The 16,571-nt window shown below is 43.8% G+C and overlaps 1 protein-coding gene across 1 annotated transcript in view; it reads right to left on the bottom strand.

Moving 5' to 3' along the window:
• Positions 1 to 381: 381 nt before the first annotated feature.
• Positions 382 to 16,571, bottom strand: part of LOC128643512 (enolase-like) — a 53,749-nt gene continuing 37,559 nt past the window's right edge. Inside the window, exon 2 of the mRNA XM_053696358.1 lies at positions 382 to 723. Within this exon, the coding sequence (XP_053552333.1) occupies positions 397 to 723 (327 nt within the window). The 3' untranslated portion in view covers positions 382 to 396. The remainder of the gene's footprint in view (positions 724 to 16,571) is intronic.

Below are 16,571 nucleotides of genomic sequence, written 5' to 3'. Positions count from 1 at the left end.
CAAAATAGACAATACTCTCTGACATTTACTGCACGCTGAGAGGAAAACCGGGCTCCAACCTGCTGCGGAGCGCATATCAACGTAGAATCTAGCACAAACTTACTTCACCACCTCCATAGGAGGCAACGTTTGTAAAACTGAATTGTGGGTGTGGTGAGGGGTGTATTTATAGGCATTTTAAAGGTTTGGGAAACTTTGCCCCTCCTGGTAGGAATGTATATCCCATACGTCACTAGCTCATGGACTCTTGCTAATTACATGAAAGAAATAAATATATATATATATATATATATAAAAAATTAAAAAAAATAACTAGTTGCTTCCACGGTATTCAGAGCTTGCTAGTTGGCTTCCCCCAGAACATTGAATTGAATTGTGAATTTCAATGGAGATAGGTCACAACAGTGACTGTTGATTACAGCAGATAATTGGACTGTGCAGAGCTAAATGTTGTGCTACAGTTGAAATTCGCTCAATGCAAGTATTCATTATATTCACACCTTCTTTGTTCTCCAGAATGTTGGGGGCAAAGCCACCTTCATCACCAACATTGGTAGCATCCTGCCCATATTTCTGCTTGATGACATTTTTCAGGTTGTGGTAAACTTCAGCACCAATGCGCATTGCTTCCTTAAAGCTGCTGGCACCCACAGGTAAGATCATGAATTCTTGCATGGCTAGCTTGTTTCCAGCATGGGAGCCACCATTTATCACATTGAAGGCCTAAAGAGAGAGAAAAAAAAAATAGTTAAGTGTATACTCTAAGACAAAATGTCCCCATACAAAGACAATTGACTCCTAGCCCCAAAATAAGAGATGTATGAGACTCCAGTTTAAAAGAGAGAAGCACTTCTTTCCAGTATGGGGTATCACACCCCTGTCAAATATGTGATTGCTATCACCTACCTAATTTATTTACTGTATGGGGATATGGCCACAAAAGGTGCCCCTATCCCTCCCTAAAGGCAACACATGCAGCCAATATCACATGAGAGGAGATTGCCCATAACTAAATGAGTGGTCATGCCCCTTTAAACAGAAGGTGATTACCATAGAAATGGTCACCTGGTATCACCCGTTTACTTGGTACCTTTTACATTTATTTTAGCTATAAAAAAAAAGGTACCCTTTATCCCTAAAATGTGCTCTGCGACAAGCCAAGTGACCCCTTTATTAAAGAGGCAAGCCTGCTTTTTTTTAAGAAGGGGGGTCACATGTCCAGTGGATAACCACCGATCACTTAACAGAACCATAAGCATATAGAGTAATACCATGGGGTGGAGAATTCCCTATGTCCCCCCCACCCCAATATATACATACATTTGAGATCCCTTATTTGCAAGGAGCAATACTGGTCTTTCAAATGAGTGTCAATGTTGTGACAATTAGATGGACACAGGACCAACTACCTAATCTTTTGTTAAAGTGTTGCGGTTCTGGTGCTTTAAAATGCCTTTATTACCCACTCAACATACCATATCAAAATACCACACATTTGAAAAAGTGAGGTTTAACAATTCAAATAAGGGGTTTCATGTCCTAATAGTACAAATAAACAAGGTCTTTAACCATCAGTTCATATCTGAGGATGATGGCTCATTTTCTACACACATTTATACAGTACTGTACAAAAGTCTTATGCTACCATTAGATTTGTTGTTTTAGCAAAGTTTTAATGACCAACCATATTTATTTTTGGGTCTCTTTATTGATAAATATCCACAAACACAATTTTAAGAACAAATTGTTTCTTCAGGCAAAAGCCAGTAGTGTGACCTCCCTTGGCACTAAGCACATCTTGAACTCTTTTGGGGACACTGTCCTGAAGTTGTCTGAAATTTTCTGGTATATTATCTTCTTTAAGCACTTCCCAGAGTTCTTCTTTAGATCTAGGTTGTCTATTTTTTTTTCTGTCCAGATGATCCCATACTGCCTCTATAGCATTCAGGCTATATCCCTCCCACTTCCATTATTTCCTCCAGTAATTCAGCAGAGGAAAAAGGAAAAGTAGGAGAAACACTAGAGGTAGAGGTGCCAGAAGATAATGAAAACCGTCAACAGAAAATAGGGCGGGTTTATGGACACTCCCTGCCAGGAAAGAAAATAAATTTCAGGTAAGCATAAAAAAAAATGATGACTTATCAGATAATTTCCTTCGATACAGGGATAGTCCACAGCTGCATTCATTACTTTGGGAATACAGAACCTGGCCACCAGGAGGAGGCAAAGTACAGAACCTGGCCACAAGGAGGAGGCAAAGACACCCCAGCCAAAGGCTTAAACACCTCCCCCCCACTACTCTCATCCCCCAGTCATTCTGCCGAGGGAACAAGTAACAGTAGGAGAAAGTGAAAAAGGTGCCAGAAGAAAAACTATATAAATTTAGGGTCGTCCTCCGGAGAGCACGGGCGGGAGCTGTGGACTCTCCCTGTTACCTGGTAAGTCATAATTTTAGTCTTCCTTCTAAATACAAAAGAGTGAAAAATTTAGGGGATCATTTAATAAAAACTGATGTGGGATCTAAAAAGAAAGACAAACATTTCTAAATAAGAAAAATTTGGGATGCTTCCCATGCTTGGGATGCATGAGTTGCAGTTCCATGATGAAGGGCAATAGTTTTGTTCATCCAAGAAAAGGCAAAAAGTATTTTATAAGAGATTATTACACATGTGAATCTACACATATAATCTATTTAATAAAATGTCCATGCTCGCTTATTTACATAGGTGAATCTATACGCATGGCCCGAGATAGGATGTCACAACATAGGTCCTATATTAGAAATAACAACACAGAAGCACCGGTATCACATCATTTTTTTAAAATGTGGACATCAAATAAGCCAATTTAGATGGCAGATTATTGATAGTGTAGGCCCACAAAGAAATGGCAGCAATAGAGAAAGATTGTTAAAGCAAAAAGAAATGTTCTGGATCAGGGAATTAGAGAGTTTGGTACCAAAAGGTATGAACATAGAATATGATTGGGCAGTCTTCCTTTAAGAATTAATAAATAAATGTTTATTAATATTTGAATGAATATTTAAATTAATATATAAAAAAAAAGCAGTGAATAAATAAAAAAGGTTAAATACAAATAGGCAAACGTAGGATGTTTATTGTTGCTATGTGAATAGTCAGCATGATTTTAATTTTATTGTGTGTTTTTTAATAATAAAAAGGTGTAATGATGATTTTTTACCACAAGAGGGCAGCAGAACCGCTAATATGGTGGTTGGCGCGAATAGTGATGGTTTTAAAATGTATAAAAGGTTGAAGGTAATAAGCACATATATAAAGCATGAGTAAGGGTTGTCATTTGGATGTCTGGGTAACTAATAAAGAAACTTGAGTAAACCTAAGAAGCGCTGTGGACATTTGTTGATTATTGTGGATCTAAGGGATTGTTGCAGAGTCCCTGTCCTACGTGCGCAGACCAAAGAGGTTGCTGTCTCACTACATACACTTTCTAAATACAGGGAGAGTCCACAGCTGCATTCATTACTTTTGGGAAAACAATACCCAAGCTATAGAGGACACTGAATGCTAACGGGTGTGGGGGGGGGGGGGGGCAGCAGCAAAATACCCAAAAAAGGAGCAGGACCAAGTAACTGCCAACAATTAGAGACCACACAAAATCACTGATACCAAAAGAGCACACAAATCTGAGGAGACAAGAGTCCCGCTGACTATCAGGTCAGGTGAAGAAACACTCCACCCTGAACCCGACAAGGGGAACAACCAAAACTCCCAACACCGTACCCTTCCCTAGGAAGAACACAAACAAAAGAAAATGCTAAAAACTGAGAGGACCTCAAAGTATGATCCCAGACAAAGAGAGGAGAGAAGCCCCTTGCAGAACCAGAAGAAAAAAAGTCTCATTAAAAAGAAGGCCCAGGAAGGCAGATTACCCGACTGCAAGATATACTAGAACCTGGAAATATATTCCAGAAACTTGCGAGCACACATTCAAGGTGCAAGTAGCTGCAGCTGTTTTCAAACTGCAGACCTTCCGCTTGCTAGACAGGAAAGCTAACCATTAGGCTACTACAGCTGGCTAAACGTAACAGGTCAAGGAATAGACAAATTCATGGACCATATGCTGCATCCATACAAGAACCGATGCACTCCTAGACAAGAAGCCTAAAGTCCTGACGGACAAAATTCTAACGCAATTGTCTGATAGCCGGCCGCGTTATAGCAAAAAGAAAACACGAAGGATCATGACCTCAGAAAGAACAGAAACAGGTAACTAGATCTGCTTAGGAGCCTACATATCCAGGCAGAAGGCTAACCCTCAGGCCAAGAACTAGCCATCCTATCAAGAACTGGCTAATAACCCTTTCTCCAGGACACCCTGGAAGGACCAGAGAGAACCTCAAGAAGAAATATAAAATCAAAGAGAACTAACACCCGCCCCCCCCCACCAAACCACCCAAAAGGGGAAACTAGGTACTAGCTACAAGCTGAGGAAAGGACCGACACCCTTCTGAAAACCCCCTTTCACGATACATCAAAATTCCAAGGGCGAAGACCCTGTCCAAACTACATAATGAGTACCCATAATGGAGAAGACGACCAACCACGAAAACAAGTCACAAGCACAAAAAAGGAGCAATCAGGAACCCTGACAGACTGAATCAACCCAGAGAGGTGACATAGTCGAAGGGAACAAGGAAAAAGAACGTCCCCCGCACCAAAGGATCCAGAGAACTACGTAAGAATCCCTGACCACGATCCCCTAAGGATCTAGACTAGGATAGGCACGAACGCCCAGAGAACATAGATCAGATCCCACCAAAGTTACAGATCCGTCAAAGGACACACCAAAGGAGAGTCCCTCGACCCCCTGCTGAATTCAGTCAGCAAATGGAAAAAACCCAACTGGAAAACTCAGAAGACCAGGTCCTCCAAGTAGAAAGAGTAACCGAAGGATTCGGAGAAAACCCAGAAGACACTCTCCCACATCCATGGAAGAGATAAGCCAAACTGCCCGAGTAGACCAAAGGTATTTCCCGGAATAGGGAAAGGTATACCGCAGACAGACGACCAGTGCAGCCTAACCAGAATCACTGAAAATCTGGAGATAGCAACATGCCAAGCTGAAAAAAAGAAAAAAATCGGACTATAAACATCCCCCACCCACAGTACCAACGAAGGACTGAAAGAAAACAGCAGGGCAAACTGAACTTTGGTCCTTTCTGAACTTTGTAAGGGAGGTGGATTGTCTGAGGTGCAGCAGGAGGGTGTTAAATGTCTTTTTCTGCCATGTGGGAGAAGGATCTTCCGCCCACTGTGGATTTGCTGATGCGGGGGAGGACTGCAAGTGCTTAGTCGGCTGATCGGAGTTGTCTGGCGGGGGTGTCGAAATTTACACGGTGGTTGATTTATTCGGGTCCGATGTTGTGTAGGGCCTTGAACGCATGGGTAAGGAGATTGAAGGCGATTCTCTTGTTGATAGGGAGCCAGTGAAGGTTTCTTAGGTGTTCGATGTTGTGGCATTGGCGAGGGATTTCGAGGAGAATTCTGGCTGAGGTGTTCTGAATACGTTGGAGTCTCTTTTGGAGTTTGATGGTGGAGCCGGCTTAGAGTGCATTGCCGTAGTCCAACCGGCTGCCGACGAGGGTGTGGATAACTTTTCTTGGTTTTGGTAGGGATCCACTTGAAGATTTTTTGTAGCAGGTGGAGAATGTGAAAGCATGTTGAGGTGATGGCATTGATTTGTCGGTCCATGGAGAATGAAGAGTCCAGGATGAAGCCTAAATTTTGTGCGTGGTCGGTTTGGGTTGGAGGGTGACTGAGGGCTGTGGGCCACCAGGAGTCATCCCAAAGCGGATTTATTGGGTCCGAGAAGGAAGACTTCGGTTTTGTCTGTGTTCAGTATGAGCCAGTTGTCATTCATTTAGGCAGCGACTGCTGTCAGGCCTTCATGAACGTTTTTGGCGGTGGTGGGATCTCGGGTGAGGGAGATGATTAACTGGGTGTCGTCGGCGTAGAAGACAATGTTGAGGTTGTGGCGTCAGACGATGGCGGCGAGAGGGGCCATGTAGATGTTGAAGAGGATGGGGCTCAGCGAAGAGCCTTGCGGTACACTACAGTTGGCTGGTGTGGGTTTGGAGGTTCTTTTCAATCGTCTGCAATGGCGTTTGGAGTCCTTAAGGGCCGGGGTGAACCAGCTGGCCTTGTTGATGGTTTAGCGGCTGGACTGTTTCTTGAGGGGGGCGAGGGTGTTGGAGCAGTCTGTGATCCAGCGGGAGGTTGCGGGCAGAGGAGTTGGCATCTGTGGAGGTAGGTGGGGAGGAATTGTTTAGGGTGCGGTGCAGTTGCATAGCATTCCAAGCCAAAAAGAACGAAAACCCCTATGGAGCACCAATAGAGGGGGAAATTACACCCCTGTAAAAAGGAACCGGGAAAAGACTTCAAAAAGTCCCCCGTCCTCCCCTCATCAAGAGGCGAAACCTAGTTCCTAACGAAAACTGACAATGCAGAATTCAAACTCCAAGCTTTGCAAAGCAGGGAATTCACTCGTAGGCCACTTTGACTGCATACGATCCAATATCAGACCCCCAACCAAGATGATATAACCAGGACCAGCCTGACCTTCAGGATAGAAGGGCTTCCTCTGGACCGAAAAATAACCTCTTGAGAGAAGAAAGAAGAGAGTTAACTACTACCCAGACAGGACCAGCCTGCTAGTCAGGATACAACATATCTGTACAAACCGCAAAAGAACAGAAAACTATACCCAACCAGGACCAGCCCGATATAAAGGATACAACATATCTGTTCAAGGATCAAAACCGAAAATTTTAAATTTCTAGCAGGGCCAGAAAAAACATAATAAACAATAAACAGAAAACATAGAAGCTCAAATATAGTCTCAGATTTTAAAATATATCCTGCACTAGAACTACAAGCAATACAGACTTTTACACTCAGCTGTTCAACTGCCCTCTGCTAACTGTCAGGGAGCCAGGAATCAGACAGACGAGGAGTGCAAAAATAATCACACCTTTATTAAAAGCAAAAATAAAAAAAGTCCACAAGTCAAATAAGCCAGGAGTCAAAACCAGAGCTGGTAGTCAGACGAGCCGGAATCAGGAACAAGGAAAACAGCAAAGTCAGGAACAAGCCAGGGATCAGGAACCAGGAAGGACATCCGGCAGCCAGGTAATACATAGGAACTCTCACAAACAGGTCTGAGACAACGCAAAGGCAAAGCATACTGAACAGAGGCCCTTTAAATAATAAGTGATGACATCACAATTCTGAGACTGCATCCTGTCTCACATGGATGATGCACACCAGTCTGGCCATAAATGGAAGTGCAGGGAATGAGCAGCATCCCCCACAATGCACCATAATCAGGAAGAGAGGTGAGTAAAATGGCTGCCAGCAGCACATGGCAAACACAACAGGGAAAAAACCCTGACAGTACCCTCCCCTCAACGACCCCTCCCCCACGGGAGGACAAAAGGCTTATTGGGGAAACGGGCATGGAAGGCACGGAGGAGGGCGGGAGCATGATCAGAGGAGGGAACCCAAGAACACTACTCCGGACCGTAGCCCCTCCAGTGAACCAAATACTGTACACAGCCCCTGGACATACGAGAGTCAATAATGATGCTGACCTAATACTCCTCATGGTTGTCAACAAAGATAAGACGGGGACAAGGCAACACAGTGGTAAACCGATTACAAACCAATGGTTTCAAGAGGGAGACATGAAAAACATTGGAGATGCGCATAGTAGGAGGAAGGTTAAGAGCGTAGGCCACAGGATTAACCCGTCAGAGTATTCGAAAAGGACCAACATAACGGGAGCCAATTTATTGGAAGGCACACAAAGGTTCAAGTTGCGGGAGGACAGCCAAACTCTCTCACCAACCTGGTAGGAAGGCGCGGGCAGACGTCTACAATCAGCCTGGAACTTTTGGCGCTGCTTAGATCGATGAAGGCAATACTGAATCTGCACCCACGTGGAACGGAGTTGCCGGAGATGCTCCTCCAAATCCAGAATACCCTGAGACATGAATGAATCGGGCAACAAGGATGGTTGAAAAACATAATTCGCCATGAACGGGGATAACTTGGAGGAAGCATTAATAGCACTATTACGAGCAAACTCTGCCCAAGGTAACAGTTCAGACCGATTATTGTGGTGATCTGAGACATAGCAACGGAGGAACTGTTCCAGAGCTTGATTAGATCGTTCCGCAGCCCCATTGGATAGAGGGTGATATGCCGAGAAAGAAAGCTGGATCCCCATTTGAGCACAAAAGGAACGGCAAAATCTGCAGACAAACTGGCTACTCCGGTCCGACACTATCTCCTTGGGTAACCCATGTAAACAGAAGACTTCCCGGGTAAAAATTGAAGCAAGCTCCTGAGCGGTAGGCAGCTTCATCAAGGGAATGCAATGTGACATTTTAGAAAAACGGTCAACCACCATAAGGATAACAGTATTGCCATTGGAAACAGGGAGCTCGACAATGAAGTCCATGGAAAGATGTGTCCAAGGACGCTCACCATTAGCAATAGGTTGAAGAAGACCCACAGGAAGACGTTGAGGAGTCTTGCCTGGGTGACCTGCGGCTATAGGATAGTGGTAAGTGTGCAAAAGTTTAATTAGAAGATTCTCAGGAACAAAACACTTAACACTAGGTTTCTCAGGAGGTGCATTGGTTTGTGCAACCAGGATCTCCTCCCCCAAGGGAGAAGTCAAATTAGTACGTAGCCAAAATATGGTCAGGAAGTATAACAGGAGTAGGTACAGACTCCTCCTTGGATAGAGGCGAAAATTGTCGAGAGAGGGCATCAGCCCTAACATTCTTGCTACCAGACAGGTAGGAGACCACATAATTAAACCGAGACAAAAATAGCGCCCATCTGGCCTGTCGGGGCGACAAACGTTTTGCTTCAGATAGATAAGCAAAATTCTTGTGGTCAGTAAGAATGAGCACTGGCACGCTAGTACCCTCGAGAAGATGCCTCCATTCCTTGAGTGCCAAAATTATGGCCAGTAATTCCCTGTCGCCAATTTCATAATTGCACTCCGCTGGAGACAATTTCTTGGAGAAGAAACCACACGGATGCATGGAACCGTCAGGCGTAGGACGTTGATACAAGAGGGCACCTACTCCAGTCTCAGGCGCATCAACCTCAAGAACGAAAGGCAGGACAGGGTTAGGATGAGACAGAACTGGAGCGGCAGCAAAGGCAGTCTTAAGACTATCAAAAACCCTAATGGCAGTAGGTGACCAATGGAGTGGATCACTCTCTTTACAGGTCATGTCTGTGATAGGTTTGACCAAGGAAGAAAAGTTTTTAATAAACTTTCTATAGTAATTGGCGAACCCCAAAAAACGTTGAATAGACCAAAGACCAACTGGGCGAGGCCACTGCAGATAACTTGTCAGGATCCATGGAGAACCCTGCAACAGAGATAACATAACCTAGGAAGGTAACTTGAGTCTGATGGAACTCACATTTCTCGAGTTTACAAAACAGGCCGTTCTCACGTAGTCTCTGAAGAACCCGTATAACATCAGAACGATGAGCCTCAAGTGTGGGTGAGTGTATGAGGATGTCGTCTAAGTACACCACAACATACTGTTGCAACATATCTCGTAAGACATCATTAATAAATTCCTGAAAAACAGCAGGAGCATTACATAGGCGAAAGGCCATTACAAGATACTCATAATGCTCGCTCCTGGTGTTAAATGCTGTTTTCCATTTGTGGCCCTCCTTAATCCTAATGAGATTGTACGCTCCTCTCAAATCAAGTTTAGTAAAGACCGTAGCTCCCTTGAGGCAGTCAAAGAGTTCCGTAATGAGCGGAATAGGGTAAGAATTCTTAATGGTAAGACGATTAAGACCCCTATAACCGATACATGGTCTTAACTCGAAACCCTTTTTCTTCAAAAAGAAGAAGCCAGCCCCTGCAGGAGAGCAGGATTTGCGTATGACTCCCCGCAACAGAGCATCAGCAAAATACTCCTCCATAGCACAATTCTCTGCAAAAGACAGAGGGTACACCCGGCCTTGAGGAGGAATGGCTCCGGGTTGCAGGTCTATGGCACAATCGTAAGACCGGTGAGGAGGCAACGTACCGGCACGCACCTTGTCAAACACGTCTAGGAACTCTCGGTACTCCTCTGGCAATTGAGATACCGAAGAAGTGCACAAGACTAACTGGTTTCCGAAGACAAGTGGAAATACATTGTGGGGACCACGACAACATTTCGGACCTGCGCCAGTTGAGACTGGGATTGTGCTTTTGGAGCCAGGGATAACCAGAACAACCGGAAAATGCGGAGAGTTTACCACCTGGAACTAGAGGGTTTCAAAATGGAGAGCCCCAACAGCCATGGGCAACGGAGCAGTTTCGTGAGTAACGAGTGCGGGCTGAAGGGGCCTGCCATCAATAGCAAGCGCAACGGACCGAGGCAAAACAGGAATGGAGTGTCAATGAAATAGCCCACAGCACCGGAGTCAACAAGAGCCTGAGTGACTATGGAGGAGTTGACCCAAGAAAGGACAACCGTGACCAAAGGTTTCTCCTTAAGCGGTTCCGGGGACGAGGATAAACCACCCAAGGTCTGCCACCGACAGGACTTTAGGTGTGAGTGTTTTTCTCGGCCGTGTAGGACAAGACTTCAAAAGGTGGCCCTGTAACCCAAAATAGAGGCAGAGCCCCTCCGTCCTCCTAAAGGCCCTCTCCGCCGCGGAGAGACGTGTGAATCCCAACTGCATCGGCTCAGCAGTACCTGGTGACTCGGGACCAGGAGGCATGGGTGGGAACAAATACGTAGGAGACAACGGAACAGGAGGCTTCAGCAAGCGCTCCTTGAAAGAGGGCCTCTCTCTGAGTCTGATGTCAATTAGGATCAAAAAAAGACACCAATGCCTCGAGATCCTCTGGTAAATCTCTGGCAGCAACTTCCTCTTTAATCGCATCAGAGAGCCCATGAAAGAAGGCGGCAACAAGGGCTTCATTGTTCCAACCTACCTCTGCGGCAAGCGTACGGAACTCAATAGCATTCTGAGCAACAGATCTTGTACCTTGCTGAATGGACATGAGTCGTTTAGCAGCAGAGGAGGAGCAAGCCGGAACATCAAATACCCTTCAAAGGAGGCCACAAATTCAGGGTAATTTGAAATCACAGGTTTATTAGTCTCCCACACGGGATTAGCCCAGGCAAGCGCTGTGTCAAAGAGTAACGAGATGAGAAATCCCACCTTAGCTCTGTCAGAGGGAAACGCCTGAGGAAGCATCTCAAAGTAAATGCCCACCTGGTTCAAAAACCCTCTGCACTGAAAAGGATCGCCTCTATATCTCTGAAGTAGAGGTGCAGAACCGGACATGCTCCTGGTAGGCATAGGTGCAGCAGCAGAAACAGTAGCAGCCATAACTTGCGGGACACTTTGGTCCAAATGTGCAGTGCGAGTCAGCAGGGTTTGAAGGGCTAGTGCAAATTGATCCAAGAGGTGATCCTGTACATCCATTCTGGAAATGATGGCAGGTAAAGGTGGATAATTAGCAGCATCAGGATTCATGGCCTTTGCGTAATGTCAGGGTGCCAGGAATCAGACAGACAAGAAGTGCAAAAATAATCACACCTTTATTAATAGCAAAAAATAATAAAAAATTCCACAAGTCAAATAAGCCAGGAGTCAAAACCAGAGCTGGTAGTCAGACGAGCCAAGTCAGGAGCCAAAGCGAATAGTCAGACGAGACGGAATCAGGAACAAGGAAAACAGCAGAGTCAGGAACAAGCCAGGGATCAGGAAGGACGTCAGGCAGCCAGGTAATACACAGGAACTCTTACAAACAGGTCTGAGACAACGCAAAGGCAAAGCATACTGAACAGAGGCCCTTTAAATAATGAGTGATGACATCACAATTCTGAGACTGCATCCTGTCTCACATGGATGATGCACACCAGTCTGGCCATAAAAGGAAGTGCAGGAAAACATAATTTATGTAAGAACTTACCTGATAAATTCATTTCTTTCATATTAGCAAGAGTCCATGAGCTAGTGACGTATGGGATATACATTCCTACCAGGAGGGGCAAAGTTTCCCAAACCTCAAAATGCCTATAAATACACCCCTCACCACACCCACAAATCAGTTTAACGAATAGCCAAGAAGTGGGGTGATAAGAAAAAAGTGCAAAGCATAAATATAAGGAATTGGAATAATTGTGCTTTATACAAAAAAATCATAACCACCACAAAAAAAAGGTGGGCCTCATAGACTCTTGCTAATATGAAAGAAATGAATTTATCAGGTAAGTTCTTACATAAATTATGTTTTCTTTCATGTAATTAGCAAGAGTCCATGAGCTAGTGACGTATGGGATAATGACTACCCAAGATGTGGATCTTCCACGCAAGAGTCACTAGAGAGGGAGGGATAAAATAAAGACAGCCAATTCCGCTGAAAAAAATCCACACCCAAAAATAAAGTTTAAATCTTATAAAGAAAAAAACTGAAAATATAAGCAGAAGATTCAAACTGAAACAGCTGCCTGAAGTACTTTTCTACCAAAGACAGCTTCAGAAGAAGAAAACACATCAAAATGGTAGAATTTAGTAAAAGTAAGCAAAGACCAAGTTGCTGCTTTGCAAATCTGATCAACCGAAGCTTCATTCCTAAACGCCCAGGAAGTAGAAACTGACCTAGTAGAATGAGCTGTAATCCTTTGAGGCGGAGTTTTACCCGACTCGACATAAGCATGATGAATTAAAGATTTCAACCAAGATGCCAAAGAAATGGCAGAGGACTTCTGACCTTTCCTAGAACCGGAAAAGATAACAAATAGACTAGAAGTCTTTCGGAAATTCTTAGTATCTTCAACATAATATTTCAAAGCTCTAACTACATCCAAAGAATGCAATGATTTCTCCTTAGAATTCTTAGGATTAGGACATAATGAAGGAACCACAATTTCTCTACTAATGTTGTTGGAATTCACAACCTTAGGTAAAAATTGAAAAGAAGTTCGCAATACCGCCTTATCCTGGTGAAAAATCAGAAAAGGAGACTCACAAGAAAGAGCAGATAATTCAGAAACTCTTCTGGCAGAAGAGATGGCCAAAAGGAACAAAACTTTCCAAGAAAGTAATTTAATGTCCAATGAATGCATAGGTTCAAACGGAGGTTTTCTCCAAGGAGGAGAAATTGACTTAATGACAAGTTTTATACGAACCAAAGCTTGTACAAAACAATGAATATCAGGAAGATTAGCAATCTTTCAGTGAAAAAGAACAGAAAGAGCAGAGATTTGTCCTTTCAAGGAACTTGCAGACAAACCTTTATCCAAACCATCCTGAAGAAACTGTAAAATTCTCGGAATTCTAAAAGAATGCCAGGAAAAATGATGATAAAGACACCAAGAAATATAAGTCTTCCAGACTCTATAATATATCTCCCTAGATACAGATTTACGAGCCTGTAACATAGTATTAATCACAGAGTCAGAGAAACCTCTTTGACTAAGAATCAAGCGTTCAATCTCCATACCTTTAAATTTAAGGATTTGAGATCCTGATGGAAAAAAGGACCTTGCGACAGAAGGTCTGGCCTTAACGGAAGAGTCCACGGTTGGCAAGAGGCCATCCAGACAAGATCTGCATACCAAAACCTGTGAGGCCATGCTGGAGCTTCCGGCAGAACAAACGAGCATTCCTTCAGAATCTTGGAGATTACTCTTGGAAGAAGAACTAGAGGCGGAAAGATATAGGCAGGATGATACTTCCAAGGAAGTGACAATGCATCCACTGCTTCCGCTCGAGGATCCCTGGATCTGGACAGATACCTGGGAAGTTTCTAGTTTAGATGAGAGGCCATCAGATCTATTTCTGGAAGTCCCCACATTTTAACAATCTGAAGAAATACCTCTGGGTGAAGAGACCATTCGCCCGGATGTAACGTTTGGCGACTGAGATAATCCGCTTCCCAATTGTCTATACCTGGGATATGAACCGCAGAAACTAGACAGGAGCTGGATTCCGCCCAAACCAGAATTCGAGATACTTCTTTCATAGCCAGAGGACTGAGTCCCTCCTTGATGATTGATGTATGCCACAGTTGTGACATTGTCTGTCTGAAAACAAATGAACGATTCTCTCTTTAGAAGAGGCCAAGACTGAAGAGGTCTGAAAATTGCACGGAGTTCCAAAATATTGATCGGTAATCTCACCTCCTGAGATTCCCAAACCCCTTGTGCCGTCAGAGACCCCCACACAGCTCCCCAACCTGTAAGACTTGCATCTGTTGAAATTACAGTCCAGGTCGGAAGAACAAAAGAAGCCCCCTGAACTAAACGATGGTGATCTGTCCACCACGTCAGAGAGTGTCGTACAATCGGTTTTAAAGATATTAATTGAGATATCTTTGTGTAATCCCTGCACCACTGGTTCAGCATACAGAGCTGAAGAGGTTGCATGTGAAAACGAGCAAAGGGGATCGCGTCCGATGCAGCAGTCATAAGACCTAGAATTTCCATGCATAAGGCTACCGAAGGGAATGATTGTGACTGAAGGTTTCGACAAGCTGATATCAATTTTAGACGTCTGTTGTCTGTCAAAGATAGAGTCATGGACACTGAATCTATCTGGAAACCTAAAAAGGTTACCCGTGTCTGAGGAATCAATGAACTTTTTGGTAAATTGATCCTCCAACCATGATCTTGAAGAAACAACACAAGTCGATTCGAAAGAGATTCTGCTAAATGTGAAGACTGAGCAAGTACCAAGATATCGTCCAAATAAGGAAATACCACAATACCCTGTTCTCTGATTACAGACAGAAGGGCACCGAGAACCTTTGTAAAAATTCATGGAGCTGTAGCTAGTCCAAACAGCAGAGCCACAAACTGGTAATGCTTGTCTAGGAAAGAGAATCTCAGAAACTGATAGTGATCTGGATGAATCGGAATATGTAGATATGCATCCTGTAAATCTATGGTGGACATATAATGCCCTTGCTGAACAAAAGGCAGGATAGTCCTTACAGTTACCAATTTGAATGTTGGTATCCATACATAACGATTCAATATTTTTAGATCCAGAGCTGGTCTGAAGGAATTCTCCTTCTTTGGTACAATGAAGAGATTTGAAAAAAAAACCAGTCCCTGTTCCAGAACTGGAACTGGCATAATTACTCCAGCCAACTCTAGATCTGAAACACATTTCAGAAATGCTTGAGCCTTCGCTGGGTTTACTGGGACACGGGAAAGAAAAAATCTCTTTGCAGGAGGCCTTATCTTGAAGCCAATTCTGTACCCTTCTGAAACAATGTTCTGAATCCAAAGATTGTGAACGGATTAGCTCAGGCAAGCGCTGTGTCAAAGAGTAACGAGATGAGAAATCCCACCTTAGCTCTGTCAGAGGGAAACGCCTGAGGAAGCATCTCAAAGTAAATGTCCACCTGGTTCAAAAACCCTCTGCACTGAAAAGGATCGCCTCTATATCGCTGAAGTAGAGGTGCAGAACCGGACATGCTCCTGGTAGGCATAGGTGCAGCAGCGGAAACAGTAGCAGCCATAACTTGCGGGACACTTTCGTCCAAATGTGCAGTGCGAGTCAGCAGGGTTTGAAGGGCTAGTGCAAATTGATCCAAGAGGTGATCCTGTACATCCATTCTGGAAATGATGGCAGGTAAAGGTGGATAATTAGCAGCATCAGGATTCATGGCCTTTGCGTAATGTCAGGGTGCCAGGAATCAGACAGATGAGAAGTGCAAAAATAATCACACCTTTATTAATAGCAAAAAATAATAAAAAAGTCCACAAGTCAAATAAGCCAGGAGTCAAAACCAGAGCTGGTAGTCAGACGAGCCAAGTCAGGAGCCAAAGCGAATAGTCAGACGAGACGGAATCAGGAACAAGGAAAACAGCAGAGTCAGGAACAAGCCAGGGATCAGGAAGGACGTCAGGCAGCCAGGTAATACACAGGAACTCTTACAAACAGGTCTGAGACAACGCAAAGGCAAAGCATACTGAACAGAGGCCCTTTAAATAATGAGTGATGACATCACAATTCTGAGACTGCATCCTGTCTCACATGGATGATGCACACCAGTCTGGCCATAAAAGGAAGTGCAGGATAACAATTTATGTAAGAACTTACCTGATAAATTCATTTCTTTCATATTAGCAAGAGTCCATGAGCTAGTGACTTATGGGATATACATTCCTACCAGGAGGGGCAAAGTTTCCCAAACCTCAAAATGCCTATAAATACACCCCTCACCACACCCACAAATCAGTTTAACGAATAGCCAAGAAGTGGGGTGATAAGAAAAAAGTGTGAAGCATAAATATAAGGAATTGGAATAATTGTGCTTTATACAAAAAAATCATAACCACCACAAAAAAAGGGTGGGCCTCATGGACTCTTGCTAATATGAAATAAATGAATTTATCAGGTAAGTTCTTACATAAATTATGTTTTCTTTCATGTAATTAGCAAGAGTCCATGAGCTAGTGACGTATGGGATAATGACTACCCAAGATGTGGATCTTCCACGCAAGAGTCACTAGAGAGGGAGGGATACCT

Source organism: Bombina bombina, unplaced genomic scaffold, assembly GCF_027579735.1.
Source record: "Bombina bombina isolate aBomBom1 unplaced genomic scaffold, aBomBom1.pri scaffold_875, whole genome shotgun sequence".
Classification (NCBI taxonomy): Eukaryota; Metazoa; Chordata; class Amphibia; order Anura; family Bombinatoridae; genus Bombina; species Bombina bombina.
The sequence above is the reverse complement of the archived record's forward strand: the minus strand, read 5'-3'. Positions and strand labels throughout refer to the sequence as shown.